General features: G+C 43.7%; 2 protein-coding genes across 3 annotated transcripts in view; both read right to left on the bottom strand.

Annotated features, from left to right (window-relative positions):
* The window catches only part of HDLBP (high density lipoprotein binding protein), a 257,678-nt gene that overhangs the window by 150,353 nt on the left and 90,915 nt on the right, over nucleotides 1-16,410 (bottom strand). The window lies entirely within an intron of this gene.
* On the bottom strand, nucleotides 346-16,385 carry STK25 (serine/threonine kinase 25). 2 transcript variants are annotated; one of them, XM_083506507.1, is made up of 12 exons: nucleotides 16,197-16,385; nucleotides 15,172-15,283; nucleotides 10,397-10,627; nucleotides 9,215-9,271; nucleotides 8,672-8,780; nucleotides 7,720-7,877; nucleotides 6,313-6,498; nucleotides 5,920-6,065; nucleotides 5,284-5,398; nucleotides 4,245-4,316; nucleotides 2,720-2,856; nucleotides 346-2,038 (listed from the first exon to the last, which is right to left on the bottom strand). In XM_083506507.1, exons 2-12 carry the CDS (start codon nucleotides 15,199-15,201, stop codon nucleotides 1,999-2,001), a joined length of 1,281 nt encoding a protein of 426 aa, XP_083362633.1. In that variant the 5' UTR covers nucleotides 15,202-15,283; nucleotides 16,197-16,385; the 3' UTR covers nucleotides 346-1,998. The 2 variants fall into 2 exon arrangements, with proteins under 2 accessions (XP_083362633.1, XP_083362634.1); XM_083506508.1 differs by lacking the exons at nucleotides 15,172-15,283; nucleotides 16,197-16,385 and adding an exon at nucleotides 12,836-13,461.

Below are 16,410 nucleotides of genomic sequence, written 5' to 3'. Positions count from 1 at the left end.
ACTGAAAGCTCCCCTCAGATGAAATTTAGTCCTGTCCTTTGGGGCACCTTTTCCTTCCCTGCAGGTATCTTCTCCAGGTTAAACTTACCCAGTTTTTTCAATCTTAGCTCCCCAGCCCCCACCACCAAAAAAACCTGCTCTGCTTTATCTTACTGCAGTGCCTAAAACTCTCCCAACCAGTGTGTGGCTAGATGCACTCTAGCAAAACAACCCCTAACAACCCAGTAGCACAACTGAAATCCCACACTGCATTAGATCAGACGGAAAATAGTCCTTACTCCCCTGGAGTAACTCCAGTCCAGCTTTGGAGTTTCTAGCAATGCATAAATAACCATATAGTCAGCATTTACTTGACAAGTTAGTTTTATTGAAAGTGGCAGATCCCTCTCACTGCTCATTTGAAAAACTAAGACATTGTTGTTTTGAATACTAGAGACACTGTGAGAGCTTTACTGGTGATTTATTGTGAGTTAAATGCAAGGTACCTTTTATGAACAGCACAAAGTAGCAGCTTCACAGCTTCCTGTTTTCCTTTCTACATCATTCCCATATGTTTCGTAAGCAGTCCTGGAGGATAATGGTAAAGGAAAATGGATTCTTCATATTCCTGCCCATGTTCTCAACTCAGCTATCCATGAGCAAAACTGAGAATGCAGCAACTGCAGCTCTGAAGACATGGTTCTAGCATAAAGTATGAATACCAAGAAAAGAGCATTTCCATTACTTTACCCCTAACATTACTTGCAAGGGTATGTAGAAAAGGCAATTCCATCTCCACCCCTGAACTCTATCAAAAGAATAGATCCATACCACTGTCAATGACTAAATGGTTTTACACATTTAGGAAGTGACTCTTTTCAATATGACTACTGCCAATTTGTGTGACTACTCTAGACCTTCATTTCTTGAAGAGGAAGAACTAGTTGGAAGTCTGAAATACTTATGGTATTTATAGGCTACTTCTCAGCCAGAACCAGAGATAATAGCCATAAATAAATTGGGCAGAAGTACTGTTCAAGTCCGCAATAGAATGAACAGTTCAGAAGAGACAGGATAAGTTTTAGAAACATCACCTAGAACTTCCTCCAGCTGTTGGCACCACACATGTATTTAAATGTAACTGAATTGCAGTCACATTTCAGAGAACAGCAAACTTCCATGAAGTTTGAAGACTTATATACCACAATCCTTTTACACTGTAGGTGTAGTTAAGCATTTAGCTTCTCTCCCTCTTTAGCAAGTGCATAATACTCTTGATAAACTATTTGAATTGGATATGAATGTATCCATGATACTGAGTGTTCACACTCAAAGATAATAAGTAGCAGCAAAGGGCCTTGATTGAGTAGGAACACATCTTTTCCAAGCTGTTGCTGGTGAAACATGGGCCAAGTGCAGAATGCAAGCAGCAGTCAAACCTACCTCACAAAAGGAGCAAGTAGAAAGACAGGAGAAGGAGAAGGCAAGCTTCACCTGTCTCAGCAACTGTTAGGCCAATCTTCTTGTTCTAATAGTTGAGAAACTCTTAAGCAAAAATCTTGTTGAGTAGCACCAGCATATGCCCACCTAACTGGGTAGTGATAATCCCTCCTTGCTGATGAACAATGTTCACACATACCTCTTGCCAAAGCAGGGAGCTACACAGTCCCACCTTTTCCCTTTTGGAATGTGTTTATCTGAATTTCCATTTTCCAGCAGTCAGGATTTTGCTTTGAAACAAGGTCTGACCTGAGAGAAATTGGGATATAATTAAAAACCTCCATGAAGTACACTGTAGAAATTACCCTCCTAGGGCTCTGCAAAGTAGTCCATGTTCATTTGTGTTGTAAATCCCATCCAGGGTGGTCATGAAACACACACAAAGGCTCTGAAATGTCTGGGAATCCATAGCACAATGTTAACATCCAACAGCAGATGGCGATGGATTCAATATGCAGTTCTTATGGAGCTGGGGTGGGAAAAGTCACCCTCCTTTCAATGAGTAACAAAGATGATGCTTCAGCGTGCTGAAGTCAGGTGGTTCCTGCTGTGTGAGAACCTGAGGGAGAGAGAACGAACAACGGATATGCATCAGGCTTATTCATAGTAAATTCTTGCTGTCAGCCTCACACCAACTTTCTTCAAATTCAAGCATAAACAAGGAATAGCAACCGTGTCAAAAACTCATCTGTCCTAATTTAAAAGGCAGGTGATGCAGATGTTTGTCCCGGGCCATGTACTAACAAATTCATTGGCCCAGAATAACTGTATTTTGAGGGTTAAGTTTTCATTGTACAGGCAACCCTCAATTTGCGTGGGGGTTGTGTTCCAGGTCATGGCATGCGATGGTGGAGCATGCATAAGCCCGGCCCTTTTTCCAGTCACTTTCGGGTCGCTGTGTTGCACACATCAATTGGACACATTTAAATCAGTCGTTGCCTGTATTCTGTTTCTGTAGTTGTAACCTACCCTGGGACCTTATGGTGAAGGACAGTAGCAAAATACAGTTGTTAATAATAATAATTTAGATTTCATCATTCCACACAACCACCAATCAAAGGACCAGCATGCTAGACAGTTGCCTAGGGCAGAGTACGTTGTCCTAAGCAAACAGCTATATCTTGGGCCCAAACTAAGAACAGCAGCACTAGAGAAAGGTGTACAGGGGCAAGGTGTAGGATTGGCTTCTCTTACTCCTTCTAGCCCATATCCTCACGTTAACAACGCTCAGAACTTTTACCTTTGCACTCGCTCTACCATGTGTGCAATTAGTTTGTCAGAGATTCCTGGACAAGACTCCTCAGCTAAGCTAAAGGCATTCTCCAATTCCTCCATGGCTCCCACGTTGCCTCCAGTGTGCTTGTGCTTGTCTTTGAGCTGCCAAGACATTAGAGGAAAGCAAAATGTTTGGAACAAGAGAAAGTTCTAAGTAGCAGCACAAAATCCTTAATGCCAATTTTCATGGGAGGCAAAAACATTTGCTGTATAAAGAAGTACAATAGGCCATCTCTAGAATATGGGCCAGTTCCACAGCCCCTATGGCCATAGTAGTACAGGGGGGGGGAGAACCTCTTTCATGCCAAGGGCTGAATTCTAACTTTGGAGGTTGCATTCCATAGGTGGGAGAGGCCTGAGGCAGAAATGGGAATAAGCAGGAATAACCTCTCACACAAACAGCCTTTTCCCTATCGGAGCATAGGTCTGATTCCCCAAAACACATACAACTACCCATCACAGAAATCTTTTAGACAAGGCTGAGTGGACACACAAAGTTGCAACTTAGCTCCTGTAGGAGGGAAACTCAGAAAGGTGCCTAAGACAGTTTCAATTAGCATGCTATTGCTGACGGCTGGTAATGGTGCCAAATTTAAACAGTACTTTGAACAAGCAGAATACAGAATTAATCAGCTGCAGCTACAGCAATGTTGCCTAGCTGTAAAAATTGCCTAAAGCTACAGTAAGTGACAAACTCAAGTGACACATAATGATTCGGAGCTGGACGAGGCTCACTGGAGCGGGCCACTGCTGTAATAACTAAGCACACTAGATATCAGGAAACTTGCACCCTGTTCCTAAAGCCATATATATGGAACTAAATCTCCCCAACAGCCTTGTGGCTGTTGGGGAGAGTATGCAATCAACCACCCAACACTATACTGCACCCAGATGCTTCACTCACTATGTGATGCCCAGTGTCCCTGGGAAGCTTGCAACTCCAGCTAAACAACACATTGCTTTCTTAATGCATGCAGCTACATAATTGCTGACCCAATTTTACCAAATTTAGACCAGAAAACCAGAGGACAACTCTATCCATTGTGGATATAGCAATGTGTGTATGTTTTGCAGTCGTGTCCTTCTTTAGAGGACTCTGGCCCTGTGTACATATTACTTCCTGTCTGATCCCTACTCACTGTACCATATATCGTTCTCTTATACCACCTAACATGTGTCTGGTTCAATAACTCTCCCCTTCATCAGCTGTGCAAATTAAGTGGCTTTGAGCTGTCCTCACAGATCCTGGCTCATAATCCAGGGATCAACCTCTTTTGCAGAGTTCAAGCTGCCTCCCACACCATAAGGATGCAGAACAGGGCAAAAGATTACTGGTAATTCTAATAATCACCATACAAGTGTGAAAGGTCTCATTTCTTACCATCACTTGGTTGTCAGCGCCTACTCATTATTCTAACCCAACATCCTCAGAGAAACACTTCATATGTTACAGATAATAATTGGGAAAAATTCAGACCCTGCCACCTCACCTCTCCGAAGACAGGACGTACAAGAGTAGAGAGACACTGAGACCGTGGTTGCCGTTTGATAGGCTCAGCAGGCTAATAGGAGGAGGGAGAAGAAGGATGCTGTTCAATATGACTCTGAACAGTTCTTTCAACCCGTCTATGAAAATGCTTTGCTTTGACAAGCAACATTAATCTACCATCACCAGCAGGAACAGTAAAGAACAAAGTAGATATAGCATCCGTTAAGAATCTTCCCGTTTGTGCTGCAGCTCCTACATGGTCCCTAGGAGAAGCCTAAGGCAGATAAATGGCACAGGCAGGAGTAGCAACCTGTATGCAAAGCGTATGGTGTTACACCATTTTGCAGCAGCAACTAACAGCAGGATTACTATTCGTAGCAAACTTCCTTTATCAGGGATGGGGAACCTCCAGCCCATGGGCCAAATTTGGCCTGCTACATGTCCCAATGTGTCTTAACAATGCCATTTTCCTCAAACCATGCCCAGCTGCCCCATGCCTGACATCAGATGTGACTTCAGGTGTGGGGCAGGTAGAAGCACAGCTTGGGTGGGGAACTCAATCACACAGCCAATCTCTACAGAAAGCAGCTTTGCCAACCGTATTTCTTGCAATTTCCCTATGCTTGGCACTTGGCAGGTGGCAAAGCTTTGTGCATTACAGTTCCCAAGCACCTAGAAACCAGCTGGTTACTGGGTGGTTAGGAAGCACTGCACAAGGGACTTGGATAGGTGGGAGGGACAACTCATCTGTCAATCGGGTGGGGACAGATAATGATCTGGTCCACCAGTCCATAAAAAGTATCCCAACCCTGACCTCCATTCTAGCTCCACTGCATTAAATGGAATCTTCCATGAGTGAACAAAAAAACAGAACAGAATAAGCAGACTCCAAAATCTAAAGCAAGATACGTTCTGCTCTGACAGTATCAGGGTTAATGGGCGAAACACTACAATTCCCGCACACTGGCGGTTCAGTCCCTCAGAGTGACCACTGCTGGCTCAGGGCTCTGCTCCCCAGCAGTAATGGACACCACACTGACCTTTTGAGACCCATGATGAGACATCCCTTTGTGCAGCTTATTCAAGGAATTGGGACGAATGGTTGGTGGGAAAGTCCAGATTGGCCCTTGATCTCTCTCATCTGCATCTCCATCACTAGAAACAAGAGGGGTGAGAGTGCATTTCATTCAAAGAACACTGGGTAGAGGAGTGCCAAGATTTGCAGGGGCGTGGCTTCCCCAACGGCAGGCTTTTCCAGCTTAATCTTACTTAAATGCAAACTCAGTGTTTGCATTTTCCAACCATTATCAAGGGGCTAGAATGGACTTGGTACCAATAGATACCAAACTCATAGCCCAGAACTGGGTATTCATATATTCCATGTCACTATGCAATTATTTAAAGACTGGAAGCAGTAGCATGACAAATTGTACGTTGCTTTTTGTGCCCATCTGTACTTCTCAACAAGCTACATAAAATCTTACTGGTCCACCTTACAGGCTTTATTGGTACAAATACAAAATCTGTAGAAACTTAACTGAGCAATCAACCCTGATTATTTGGGTGTGGAGAAAGGAAGAAAGGAAAGATTTTCAAAGTAGGACAAATGTCTCAGAGGTTTAAAAAATATTAAGCAGGTTACAAATGTTTTTAAAATAAAATGGAAACATACATACATGTCAGAGTCATCTGAGCTTGAGTCCTCACCATGCCCCTCTGACTTCCAGCGTTTGTACCGGTCAATGAGCTCCATGAGAAATGATGTTTTCTTGGTGTAACGTGTGATAAACTTGTGCTTTAGCAATTCCTTTGCAGTGGGTCTCTGCACAAATACAAGAGACAAGGTGTTTTAGCTGGCAGGGACTAGACCATAAAGGTGGACAGCTACCACTGCCACTTTCCAAGGAGTCTTTTCAATTTGAACAGGACTAAGGGCTACTCTGCACATTCCTATGGGTGGGCTCATTTCCAAGGACAAGCATTTCAGAGCTCTGCTAGCTAGCAGCTGCCAGGTTTTCTGACCTGACACTCAGGCTCTGCTTATGAGAAGAGGCTGGAGCAACACTTACAAATCTGGGGTCCTTGTTAAGGCAGGCTTCCACAAATTCCTTAAAGGGCTTACTGTGGTGTCCCTCCAGCGTCGGGGGGTTATTCTTGGGAATCAGGAAGAGAACTCTCATAGGATGCAGGTCAGAGTTTGGAGGCTCTCCCTTTGCCAGTTCTATAGCAGTAATTCCAAGGGACCATATATCTGCCTGGAAGAAAAATGAGAACGATCTGTGAACACTCAGTGTTACCATGGCACAGAGAAGCCAACACTCACTGACTTGAGCTTTGATGCTGATTCACAGGAAAAGGGGACTCCTCCAGAGACTCAAATCATTCACTTGCCTCCCATAATTACCCGACTTCTGTATGTGAATGAGTGAGTGACAACTTGGTGTGCTTATCATGTGGGCGTCTCCTTGATCCATATGTCTAAAAGTAAACGACATCTAAGGTAAAGTTATTTCTGGTTGACACAGATTTAGAAGTTCTTGAATAGGTGTGTCTGAGCAAAACATTTTTACTAAGCCTACGATTTAGAAGATAATCCAGAAGGTCAGACTGCTGTAGGTTGGACAGCAATAAGACATGGAGATTAAACATGTATTTAAAATCTCTCTTTTTATCTTTTATTAAGCAGTCCTATAATTAAGCTAACTATCTCTTAGATTTGAAATCTTGTAAAGTGCAAGAAGTTTTTTGTGCTCTTCATTTTCTTATACAAAGGTGGCTGCCTTTACAGGGAGTGCAGTTAAGCTCTGATCACAACTTGTGAATAGCAAGCATTTAAATTATATACGGAATTATGATAATACCAGTTGAAGCAAAACAGTTTCTTTGTTTCTTTGTCACTGTGTATTATATTGTTGTAACCTGTCCTGGGATCTTGTAGTGAAAGGCAGGTACGAAGTCTTAAAGAAATACATATTACTGACTGTTTTAATACAGCTTTAAACCTAATGGATTGCACCACAGTTCTGGGTATTTTTCACTGTCAAAGCAGGCTGCATTTCTAATCATGAATTGGACTTTTAGGATGGGATCCAACTAACACATTCTCTTAGCGCAAGGATTCCTGATTGCACGACAGCACTTTCCCCCCTCTCCTCCCCCCATGTGTACCCAGTGCCCTCCCCAAATCTAATCCAGAAGGTTAGGAGAAACCATTGAACAGATTTCTTTAAAGTTGTGCAAATGTGTGCATAAACATACATTCACGCCTAGAAAGCACACCCTTCACTAGAAAACTGAAGGGGGCACTAAGTGGCCAATGATGTGTATAGCAAGACTCGGAAGCACATGCAAACTTTACCCACCTATATGCACCTTTCTTTCTAACGTAGGCAGAACACAGGATAAGGCAATGTAACATGCATTCTAAATTATGAGCTAGGGTTCCAGTAGGCTTTCACCTGCTCCTCTCAGCTCACCTTGAAGTCATAGGCTGACTGCTTGATGACTTCAGGTGCCATCCAAAAAGGAGTCCCAACAAAGGTATTCCTCTTGATTTGGGTATCTGTTAGTTGGCCAGCTACACCAAAGTCAGCTAGTTTCACATCGCCTTGCTCTGAAAGTAGCACGTTAGCAGCTGTTCATAGAAAAAATAAGAATAAAGGCAGCTGAATCAAAGGGGAATACAATAAATTATCTTGCAGTAAGAAATGATCCCTTTCTGAAGCCCCGGTAAACATCTTTTGTGTTAATTCCTTATTTAGTACAGGGGAAGAGAGTAACTGTGCCTTAGCAACTGCACAAAGGAAGGCAGAACATCACGAAAACTGGCTTGATCCTCCCTGCTACTGCTAAGCCCAATGCCTTATGGCTTTGCAAATAGGGTAGAAGGGTTATATTCTCACCCTGCATGAACTACCAAAGCTTGTTTAACCCCTACCTTGTTCTCAATTCTTAGCCCGCTCTCCTGCCTTATGTCCCTTTTTTATATCTTAATGGTACAGCCGCTCAAGAAGTCCACCCTTTATAGCCAAGCTACTGGAGAAAGTAGTGACAGAGCAGCTGCAGGCAGTCCTGGAGGATACCTACTATCTAGACCACAGGTGGGGAACCTGTAGCCCTCTGCATAAAGAAGAGTAATTCCCACCATCTGTTCTGCACCTTTGATGTAGACCCTTCTCAGTCTGAGTTCAGGCCTGGCTACAGAACTAAATCCGCCTTAGTGGTCCCAATAGTTTTCAGACTATTCTGGCACAAATTACTGCCAGAATTCATACTTCTTGATTTAAGGAGTGGTCACAGAAATGCAAATGGGGGGGGATTCTAACATAGACACCTGAGATTGTCGGTGAAAGCAAGTATGTGTGGTTTCAATTGCCTCGTAAGAGAACTGATAGGAAAAAACAAAGACATGTATTTTGCAAGCCTGACCTTTGATGTCTCTGTGGATTTTCCTCTCAGAGTGAAGATAGTCCAAACCCTTTAGAATTTCTCGGAGAATGGTGGCAATGTAGGTCTCCTCCAAAGGTCCAGGCTTGAGCTACAGGAGAAGTGTAGGAATGACGGTAAAGGAGTGAGGTACATTTAATACATTCAAACCGAAGTCCCTCAGTCTTCCATGCTTAACAAACTTTAACTTAGATGTCAGGAACAACCATTTGCATGGAGATCAGAGAAAAAGAGAGAAAAGAAGAATGCAGTTATGCACACATGAACTTGTACATGAACTAAAGCAGGATCAGAGAGCACCTCCAAGCTGGGCTCTGATTACTGATTAAGTATTGAGCTGTTCATTCATAACCACTTGGCACAAACGTATTTTGTTGAATGATATGGGGAGTCTACGGGGTGTGGCAGTTCTGAATGTGGATTTGAGATGGTACTTCATGCAACCAATGTGGAATTACTTTTAATTCTATGTTCCAGGCTGAATCTTGTTAAGGTATCTGAACTGAATGACAAAAAGGTACTCACTAGATCCAGTGCTGAGCCACCTCCCAAGTACTCCATGATTATCCAAAGCTTGGTGCCCTGTAAATTAGACAAGGCGTTGTGTGAAAGCAGTGACAGGCATTTCAATATTAAGGCCACCCTGGGTTTTGCCTTAAAAACAGCGGAAGAAACATGTCAGCCCTGTATTCCTCATTCAGTTCTCGCATGTCACAATGAGACCTGAAGTGCTCGGTAGCATCATGATCCACATATCTAGACATATCTAGTGATATTTTTTGTTATTCTCAGAGCTGAATTACATCAGAAGCTGCAGCTTTTGGTGGATTGTTCCATTTCAGCCTGCAGATTGTTGTGGTGAAAGGACATCTCTAAATCCTTTTCTTCTTAATAAATAATAATAATAATAATAATAATAATAATAATAATAATATAATACCCTGAGAAGAGTGGCAGGTCAGGGTGAATGGTTCTGGCTCAGCTTTCTCCATTACACTGCTACTTACGTGTTGTAAAAAGTTGAGTGGGAAAGAATTCAAATGTGACATGACTGCTATATTCTACCCTCCAGTATCAGAGAAAGTATGCCTCAGAACTGGTTGCTCAGGAACAGGAGAGTGCTATTACACTTGTGTCCTGCTTGCAGGGTTCCCATAAAAATCTGGCTGGCATTGCGAGAACAGAATGCTGGACTTGATGGGCCATTGGTCTGATCCAGCAGGACTCTTATGCAAGCATTGAGATTGCCCAATGTTGTAGTTTGCTTCTTTATCTTGCTAACAGCTGATTATCATGACACTCTGGCATCCTCATGACAACACTAATAAAGAGTCTGCAACTCATAAGCAGGGAAGGGGTTTTCTCTTTAATTCTTGGAGTTTGAATTTTACTTAGATTTGTTAAATTTTCCAAGTCACCAAATACATGCCAGTTGTAAGAATTTTTAGTTAAACATTTCTGATTGCACCAAGGAGAAAAGCCTCCAAAGATGAAGTTCTCTTATCATGCTCACTCCACACCCACTGCCACACTAATGTCCCAGCCACAAAACTCACCGAAAACACTTTATGGTGGTGGTGGGGAGAAATGGATTTAGTGGGTGAACTAAACCTATTTCCCTTGTTTAAGTACACAAATTGCAGACGTGTTTGCTAGTAGCTGTCCCACAAGCACTGTGATGCAGCTTGCCCTGGTAGCTTCTGTTACCTTCAAGTAGGAACCATAATAGCGGGTGATGTAGGGACTGTCACACTGACTGAGCACTGTTATCTCCTGCTGGATGTCTTCAATCTCATCTTCTGCCTCCTCTAGGTCAATTATCTTGATAGCTACCACTTCCTTGGTACGGTTGTCAATTCCTTTGTACACTTCCCCAAACGAGCCTTTACCGATCCTCTCCAGCTTTGTGAACAGTTCCTCTGGATCAACCCGAGAGTGCTGAGTCAGTAGGAATAAATGGGGTGGTGGGTGAAGAGAAGAAGAGAGAGAGAGTCAAAAAAATAACCTGTAGCACTTTATGTTAACCTGCCCTGGGACTTTAGGGTTAAGGGTGGGTAATTCATAAACATAATCATCATAAATAGCAGGGATTTAATGATTCATCTGTTAGAGCCATTCTATCATCTAGCATAGGGCTCACTTCTCATTATAAAGGCAACAGGAGCTCAGCCCAAAAATGTGTGTATGATGTGGAGATAGATAAATTTGGCTCTTTCTGCCATACTAGGACAACTGAGGATCACCAAATAAAATAAAAGTTACTGTATAAACATTTAAGACAGTGAAAACAGATAACTTCCTCACACAATGCATTGTTAACTTATGGCATTCACTAACACAAGGCTTTGTGATCGCCACTAGCTCTGATGGCTTTAAAAGAGTAGATTAGTTAATGGAGGATAAAACTATGAACTAAAGTAATAGCTGGACAGAACCTTCATGTTCATAGGGCAATGTGTCTCCCAATGCCAGTTACTGGGAAGTGGGGACAACAGAATGTGGTTAGTCCCTTCAGCACTTGCTTGTGGGCTTCCTGAAAGCTGCTGCTTGACCACTTCTTGTATAGGATTCCAGGCTCGGTGGTCTGTTTGTTTAATCTGACTGAGCAGGGGTTTTCTTCATTCTTGAACTCATTCCATCATGAAAAAAGTCCTAGTGAGTTCATTAGAAGTTGCTCTTAGGAGACTTGCTTAGAACTGCTGCCCTAGTGTACCTGACAGGACAACACCAAAGCCATGCCTTTCCCAACATGACACAAGGGTTATTCATGATAGAAGTACCCTAAAGGCTTATCATCTGCACCTCTGTGTATGTGCAGCAAGTTGGTCCCATGTTCAGTATATCTCCAACCTGTCTGAATTCTGACTTTCTGAGTGGAAAAAAAATATTTAGTAGGGGGGGATGTTAAGATTCTGGAAAAGCCCAAAAATTCAATAGCAAATTTGCAATTCCACCTATATCAGAATTGCACTGGAATATAATTAAGATCTGCTGAAATCTGATGGGTTTCCACTGTGGTACCAACAAGACTTTAGGAATTTAGTAGGCCTCACCCCCCACCACACACATATTGATATCATTCTTGCACTATGAACCTGAGCCTTAAAGTGACCTGAAGCTTCTGCAACCACTGAAATACGGTCAGCTTCCAGCATCTGAAATGTCCAAGACAGGTACTGGAAACTAGACAGTCATTTAGATATGCAATCCAGCGCTACCAAACTATTACAGAGTGTGCCTGTCCGTCTATATCTAGTGCGTCAAAGGGATCCGAGAATGAATCATGAACCAGGAAGAGCCTGCTTCAAATACTGCCTAATCCACACACTCAGCTAGGTAACCTTAAACAAGCTAGTATCTCTCTGCAATGTGGAGATAACACTGAACCACATTACCATGGTTCCTGTTAGGGTTAGAAAACACTGACCAGAAGAGCTAAAAATAACTTAGCATTCATAACATCTAGAGGGGTAGCTGCGTTAGCCTGCTATAGCAAAAACAACACAAGCTTTCTGCACAACCTAAATGTCTCATAAATTTCTTATGGCATAAGTGTGGAAGTGATCTGATGAAGTGGACTCCAGCCCACAAAAGCTTATACCATCATAAATTTGTTAGGGTTACCTGATATGGGATGACAGCAGCAGAGATACCAGAAAGTTGGTGAGAGGGTTTCATTTCCAAAACATATACACAAAGCTGCCCCATCACAAAGGCAATGAGAGTGAGCCACAATCAATCTGAGAAGCCTCACCCCACAATGACAGTTAAGAAGGGTTGCTATTTCTCCAGGGTTTGCCTCAGACACCATAAGAATACTAGAAAAGTTGGGGAGAGGCTTTAATGTCATGCCCACCCCAGCACCTATCTTCTCTGCCCTATAACCAAGATAAGCTCTAGTAAACAGTGCTTAGGAGTACCTTTGATGGAAAAAAATAATGTAATTGCACCAAAGATGAAAACTAGCTTATACCAGTGTAACTTTTTTTCAGTGCAGAATTGTTTTTTGAAGCACGGATTACAAGCTGTCCCTGTTAATGGATTTTCCACACTGTGTGTGTGTGTGTGTGTGTGTGTGTGTACATGCGCTGTTTAGGGAAGAAATAGTACACTCGCTTATAAATCTGTCATTGAAAAGGACCACACCTGTTTCAGTTCCCCTTCTTCCCAAGATTTCAATCTGAGGCAAAGGCAACAGCCTCTTATCTTTAGTAATTAAACTGATAAGATGCCATTAAGAAACCTTTGGACGGGTACGAGAGATAAACAACCTCTCCTACTCAAGGACGGCAGTTACCCGCTCAAAGTATGAGCAGGCCTCATGCTTTGAGTTCAGCCCCACTCTAATAGGGTTCTCAGTCAACAGAACAGAAGAGGGCAACCAAACATCCTCCTGTCTCCATAGCAACACCCAAACAGCACAGGCCTCTGAAAGAATGCCTGCTGGCAATTTAGTGAAGTGAAATGTGAGCAACAGGGGGGCAGGAGAGAGCTAGAGCACAAGAGACTGAGAGGAAATAAACCATACTTCCTCAACCTTCCAGTTATCTTGGACTACAACTGGTCAGGCTGGGATTGATGGCAGTTGTAGTACAAAACATCTGCAAAGCACCAGCTTGGGGAAGGCTGAGGTAAGCCAACATCTCAAGAGCAAGAGAAAAGACGTCAGACAAGGAATCTCAGGAAATTGTTATGATCTGTTATGAAAAACAACAGGCAAATAAAGACTCATCAAATAGGTCACTTATTAGGATGCAGCACGATGCAGCCAAGCCAACAAATTGGATGAATCACCCAAAGAATGTATCCTGATCACAGAATAATAGAAACAAGAACCTTGAAAAATTATGCCTTCAGTAGTGACTTCAATGGTCCTTCTTGCCTGTCTGTCAGGTCTTGACACTGCTCAGCTGCTTTCCCTCAAATATACTCCTTGGCTACTGACCTCTCATCGTTGCCACGTACAGTGGTACCTTGGTTTACGAACTTAATCCGTTCCAGAAGTCTGTTCTTAAACCAAAGTGTGCTTTCCCATAGCAGCAAGGGACTCAATTTACAAATGGAACACACTCAACAGGAAGCGAAACATCTTCTTATTTCAAGGCAAAGTTCACAAACCAAAACACCTACTTCCGGGTTTGCAGTGTTCTTAATCCAAGTTGTTCATAAACTAAGCTGTTCTTAAACCAAGATACCACTGTAACAAACATTGGACTCAGGTAGAACAATATGTTCCACTTTAAAAATGACCAAATGTGCTTCAAGAGAACAAGTCATTATGCAAATGTTTAGGAGCACAGAGCACTGCCTTATACAGTCTCAAGGGCAATTCCTCTTTCCAAGCCTAGCCTCTCAGTCAGGCCCTTTAATCTCCATCAACTCTCTTTCTACTCTAGGTTTGGCTCATCTGCCTGCTTTTCCTGAGTTGGGTTACTGCTCCAAGCCCCTCCTCCCCACCCTCTTCTTTGCTGGGTTTGTTCTGTCACCTTTTGTCTCCAGGCCTTTCCACCACTCTTGCCTTCTATTCCTCTCTCCTTCTCTCTCTCAGCAGCTACAACCATTCACTCCATTCACACCACTAACTCCTCCTAGATGCAGCTGAGCAGAAGGATCTTGGTACTGGCTCCATAATCCTGCTATCTGTGTTTGGCCTGCCCTCCACTCTGGTGCAGAGGAAGGCAGAATATGTTTCACCAGATCCTGAAGTTAGGTGATGTAATCATAGGGAGAAGTCAAGAAAAATCCTGTTCCCTTCCTACAGCTTCAAAAGATTTCCAGGGCTACCAAGCCAGAAAGACCAGATATGCAACGGAAGCAAAGATTTTAAGAATACTAAGTGTGGTGCCTTATACTAAATTCTACACTTGGGCACAATCAGCAAATTGTGCTGCTGCACCAAATAGCAAAAAAGAGGCAACATCTGAAAGTGGTACTGTTATTTTGTTTTTTACAAAACAGTATACAGTAATAACCTTAACATATCCTTTTGGCTACATGGAAAACTGTTCAGAAAATAAAATTCACAGTATCATTTGGAGGCATTGCCTTTCTATTGATTCATTTTGATATCAGTAAAACTGACAAATCATTCAACACTACAGTGACCTTAGATGCCTTCCCTTTAGTCAATTTCTCATATAGTATGGTAGCTTTTTCATGGGGAGTATGCTTTAGTTTAATTTAGGGTTCATCCACACTTCCGTTTGCCCTACGGCTTTCCTCTGGGAAAACTGGCATTTTAGCACTGAATCAGAACAAATGGCAATTGGGTTTTCTGTGGATTGCCATTTGTTCTGATTTAGTGCTAAATTGTGGGTTTTCCAGAAACAAATGGTGGGGCAAAGGCAAAACCTCTTGCACCCGTGCCTAAAAAGGAAGAGACAGGCGGAAATTACTTGGACCCATGCATTCTAGGCACTGATCAAGTGGGAGTGTAGACAAGCCCTAAGTTTATTCAAAAAGAGCCTCCAGTTCTCACTTACCTGGTTGGCAAATTCCCTCAGGTGGGCCATGGCTGAAGATCAGCACAACACCCATTCACCAATCTTCTTACACAGTAATTAAAAACGTGCTCTCTTCTACGGGTCACTTAAACTATTGAAAAAAACAAAAACAAAAATGCAACCAGTTATTATTGTAAAGCCCCTGTGAAATGACTCCACTGCACCATAAATGCCAAATAATAGTTTCCACAGGCAGCCCTACCCTCTTCGAGATAAAGAGACGTGGCCTACTTATATCATGGACAACACAATAGGTGCCACAGGTAACCTGGGCCCAGTTACTCCACTCCCCCGCTTTCTTCTCTTATTGCCTAGCCTACTTCACAGGGTTGTTGTGAGGATGAGGTGGGTAAGCCCATATCCAGGTTTCTCACCCTGAGCTCTTTGGAGGGAAGGTGGGATAAACACACCATCACCCTATTTTATGAACGCACACTTAACAGGTGGCCAAAACTGATTTCACAGTTTCTAGAGCGACTCAGCCACTGGGAGTAAAGCCCAAGCGAAGGAGTTTACTGCTCAGCGTGACCAAGCCCCTTAAGAGAGCAAAACCTAAACAGATTACACCAACCAATCCCTCTGGAGCACGAGAGGTCGTCCACCTCTATCTCCGTGCAGAATAACTTTATAGCAAGCGCGACGCAGGCTGCAACTCCCAATGCAACCCCCTCCCCGTCTTCCCCGACCGTAAAAAGGGTGGGGTGCGGGGGGAGCCTCTTTCCTACGAATTTATGAATGGTCTTGCAAAGACACGAGAGCCGAATCCTGACTCAGTGGCTTGTGGGTTTGCAGGTCCGGCCCGGCCTTAAGGTGTGCGTCCAATAGGAGGCTCCCGGGGGGTGGGCAGGCTGCCCCCTCCCCTGCTGCCCCCGGGCACAGCAGCTCCACCCAACATCCAGACACAACTGTCATGGCAACGGCTGCCGCCGCCAGCATTGCTCCGAGCAGCCCTGGCTCCCTCCCCGCAGAACAGCAGCCCCGCTCCAGTGTCCTCCGTGCCTCACCTGCGCCCCGAGGGTCCGTCCCGCCCCGCTGACCCATCGCCGCTCCGCGCGCAACCACCTCGGGATACTCAAATCGGTTACAGCAACTGCAGGCGAGGCAGGGAGGAGGGCGCCAACAGCCATGCGCAGGAATCTTCCCTCGCCGCCTCGGCTGCTGGGAGGGGTAGTTTTTGCAGCCCCGTCTCACAACGGAGCGGCCGAGCCAGGGACTGTC

The sequence above is a fragment of the Podarcis liolepis genome, assembly GCF_965112155.1.
Source record: "Podarcis liolepis genome assembly, chromosome: 5".
Classification (NCBI taxonomy): domain Eukaryota; kingdom Metazoa; phylum Chordata; class Lepidosauria; order Squamata; family Lacertidae; genus Podarcis; species Podarcis liolepis.
This window is presented reverse-complemented; position numbering and strand designations above follow the sequence as displayed.

Coding starts and splice junctions, on each gene's coding strand:
- STK25 (XM_083506507.1), bottom strand. CDS start 15,201: ATGGCCCACCTGAGGGAATTTGCCAACCAG. Junction 6,066..6,312: donor TTAACAAGGACCCCAGATTT/GTAAGTGTTGCT, acceptor GTATTTGTGCAG/AGACCCACTGCAAAGGAATT. Junction 2,857..4,244: donor TACGTCCTGTCTTCGGAGAG/GTGAGGTGGCAG, acceptor ATGTCTTGGCAG/CTCAAAGACAAGCACAAGCA.